General features: G+C 56.5%; 1 protein-coding gene across 1 annotated transcript in view; it reads left to right on the forward strand.

Moving 5' to 3' along the window:
- Positions 1–3,264, forward strand: part of SNED1 (sushi, nidogen and EGF like domains 1) — a gene marked incomplete at its 5' end in the record, with an annotated part of 56,460 nt that overhangs the window by 15,325 nt on the left and 37,871 nt on the right. The window contains 3 exon segments of the mRNA XM_023521082.1: positions 2,254–2,379; positions 2,580–2,684; positions 2,909–3,022. Coding sequence (XP_023376850.1) covers positions 2,254–2,379; positions 2,580–2,684; positions 2,909–3,022 — 345 coding nt within the window.

Genomic DNA, 3,264 nt, shown 5'->3' on the forward strand with positions numbered 1-3,264 from the left:
TAAGGGATTGTAAGCTGACAAGGTCCTTGCAATCTGTGAGGTCAACCGAGGGTTGCCTCGCCTAAAAAAATATATATATTTTACTGATCCTAAGTAATTTAGCTGTATGCCAGAATAAAATCCAGCACAGAACCCAGGAACCCGAAATATACAATAAAAAATTATCAGGCATAAAAAGAATTAAGATATGACACACAGCCAGAAGAAAAACAGATCAATAAAAACAGTGCCAGAAATGACTGAATTAGCAAATACGGATGTTTAATTGCCTGCGATAAAAATGTTCCATGTGCCCACAGCTGCTATGGGAAACGAGCATGAGAAATAGGTAAGAAAGAAACTTCTAGAGGTGAAAATATAATGTTTGAATTTTAAAAATACCATGGATTGAATTAACAGCAGGTTAGACGCTGCGGAAGGAAATATCAGTGAACTTGAAGAGAAAAATAGAAACAACTCAATGCGTAGCAGAGAGAGAGACGGAGAGAGGAACAGCCCTTCAGTGACCTGCGGAGCAGAGTGTCCTGGGGCGGGGCGGGGGGTGCAGAGTATTTGAGGAAACGCCGCATGTGATGAAAACTAAAACCCCACACATCCAGAAAAAGCATGAAGAAAACCACACGAAGCCACATCACAGTCGACTTGCTGAAAACTAATGACAAAAAGAATCTTACAAGCAGCCAGAGAAAAAAGACACCCTCAAAACAGAAACAGGGTGACAGCAGAAGTCCTGTCAGAGACAGTGGCCTTTAAACATGGAAAGAAAACCACTATCGATGTCGTAGTGTACGCCCAGGAAAGCTACGTCCCATAACGACGGTGGAACAAAGGCGTCTTCAGACAGCGAAAACAGAGACTTCATCACCAGCACGTCCGCTACAAGAAACGTTCAATTCTTCAGACAGAAGGAAGATGGGACCAGAAACGGGGCCCACACCAAGGAATGATGAGTGCCAGGAATGGCAGATACGCCGGCATGTGTGGGACTTTTTACCTTTTCACCTCTTTGAAGATATTCATAAAAACAAAACAAAAGCTACATATTTGGGGTTTATACCGTATATGGAGGTATAATACGCTTAGAGCAGAGTGTGCCAGCTGCTTCTGTATGGCGTGAGAGACGAATATTTTTGGCTTTACCGTCACAGCTACTGAACTCCGTCAACGTAAGGCAAAGCAGCCAGCCACAGACGACACATGAAGGAACAAAACCGTCTCTGCTCCGATGAAATTTTATTTTTAAAAATTGGTCGCAGGCAAGAATCGGTGCATGGGCCGGTTCGTCAGCCTCCGGATAAAGGACAGGAAGGGGGAGCAGGAGCTGGCGGGCCCTCCGTTGCATGTGAAGTGGAACGGAGGGCGTCTGTGACCCAGAAGAGAGAGACAAGGGACGTCTGGGGCGACGGATGTTCTGATCCAGACTGGTGGGGGTCACACAGATCGACATGTGTGTTAAAATCCACGGACGTGCCCAGCAAACAAAAGCCAACTGTGCCGTGTATTAATTTAACAGATACATTCCGAACCTGCACGAAGAAACCGAACGCTGGACGAGGAAGAGCAGTAGGTTGGCCAAGGGTCACCAACGGGCACAGCTACGTCCCTATGAGACAAACTGCAGCTCGAGGAGCACTGTGGGCTGAAGAGGGACCTCGGAAGATGACAGCAGGGTCAGTTCATCGTCACCTCTGAACCTACAATCAACATGAACCCAAACGCCAAGCAAAAGCTGACAGACCCGCAGAGAAACGTAGGCAGAAAACGGGGGCCAGGTGGCCGGAAGTCAGTAAGGACAGCAGACACCCCCTCCCCCGCCCCCCCCCACCCTGTCGCTGGCCTGGCGGACATTCACACACAAGTCCTTTCCAAGGGCTCCGGGGCACCCCAGGTCGGCCGCCCTGCAGGCCATGGCACAGGCTCACTAAACTGAAAAGGGCCGTGGTCTCTGACCGCAGATGAATTAAACCAGAAAAATACAACAGAAAGGTATCTGGAAAAGCCCCAAGTTTTACTAACAGGTGCGTGGTCAGAAGCATCTCGAGGCCTCGGCCTTCTTGGGCCTTTGGCACACGCCAAGGGCCTGTGGTCACCCCGGCGGCCGTTCTGCTCCAAAGAGGGGGCGTGCGGGTGCGGGGCGGCAGGAAAGCAGCTTCTGCGCAACAGGCCTCAGGCTTCAACCCCGCTCGGCCCCGAGAACAGAGGTGAACCCTGCGACGAGTGCCGCCGCCCCAGTGACCACTGTCTTTCTTGCAGGAAGCCCCCTGGTGCCCGACGCTTGCCTCTCGGCGCCTTGCCAGAACGGGGGCACCTGCGTGGACGCAGACCCGGGCTACACGTGCGAGTGCCCCGAAGGGTTCATGGGCCGCGACTGCCGCGACAGTGCGTGGGGGTGCCGCGGGGGCCGCGAGCTGGGGCTTCCCGTGGGGGGGCGCATGCGGACACCCACGACGGAGAACCTTGAGGGCGGGGGCGGGCTTGCGAGTGTACCCCAGGAAGCGCGCCAGGAGCGGGAGGGGGCGGGAGAGGGCCCCGCCTTCCGGCGCCCCCACAATGGAGGCTCCTCCCTCTCTCCATGGCAGGAACCCCCGAGGACTGTGAGTGCCACAACGGAGGCAGGTGCCTGGGGACCAACACCACCCTCTGCCAGTGCCCCCCAGGCTTCTTTGGGCTTCTCTGCGAATTTGGTAGGCGCCCTGCCCCGAGCATCCCCCGAACCCGAGTTTAAATGGCGGCTGCGGCCTGGACTGGGGTCCCCAGGTCCAGATCCTCCAGCAGTGGCCCCAGGAGGGGCTGGCCCAGAAGTGCCTGATCTGACTGCCCCGGCGCAGTCACTGGGTCTTGCGTAGCCAGACCCTGGTCCGGGACGTGTCCCCAGAAAGACGAGACAGGGCTCACCCTTTCCCCGCAGAAGTCACGGCCACACCCTGCAACGTGAACGCGCAGTGCCCCGACGGGGGCTACTGCATGGAGTACGGCGGGAGCTACCTCTGCGTCTGCCACACCGACCACAACGCCAGCCGCTGTGAGGGGGCGCGGGGGCGCGCCCGCGGGGCTAGGGGGCTGCCCGGAAAGGGGGGGTGAAGGAAAGCAGGGGGGCACGGCAGACCAGAGACCGGGGCTTCCTGCGGTGGCTGCGCCCCTCCGAGCCGTCCTGGTGGTGCAGCCCAGCTCCTTGTCCCCCAACCTCGCCGCTGCGCCGGGTGCTGGGCGCCTGGGCCCCCGCCTGGCTGTCGGAAGTTGACGCCTGCGCGGTTCCGCGTGTGG

This window comes from Pteropus vampyrus, unplaced genomic scaffold, assembly GCF_000151845.1.
Source record: "Pteropus vampyrus isolate Shadow unplaced genomic scaffold, Pvam_2.0 Scaffold291, whole genome shotgun sequence".
Taxonomy (NCBI): Eukaryota; Metazoa; Chordata; class Mammalia; order Chiroptera; family Pteropodidae; genus Pteropus; species Pteropus vampyrus.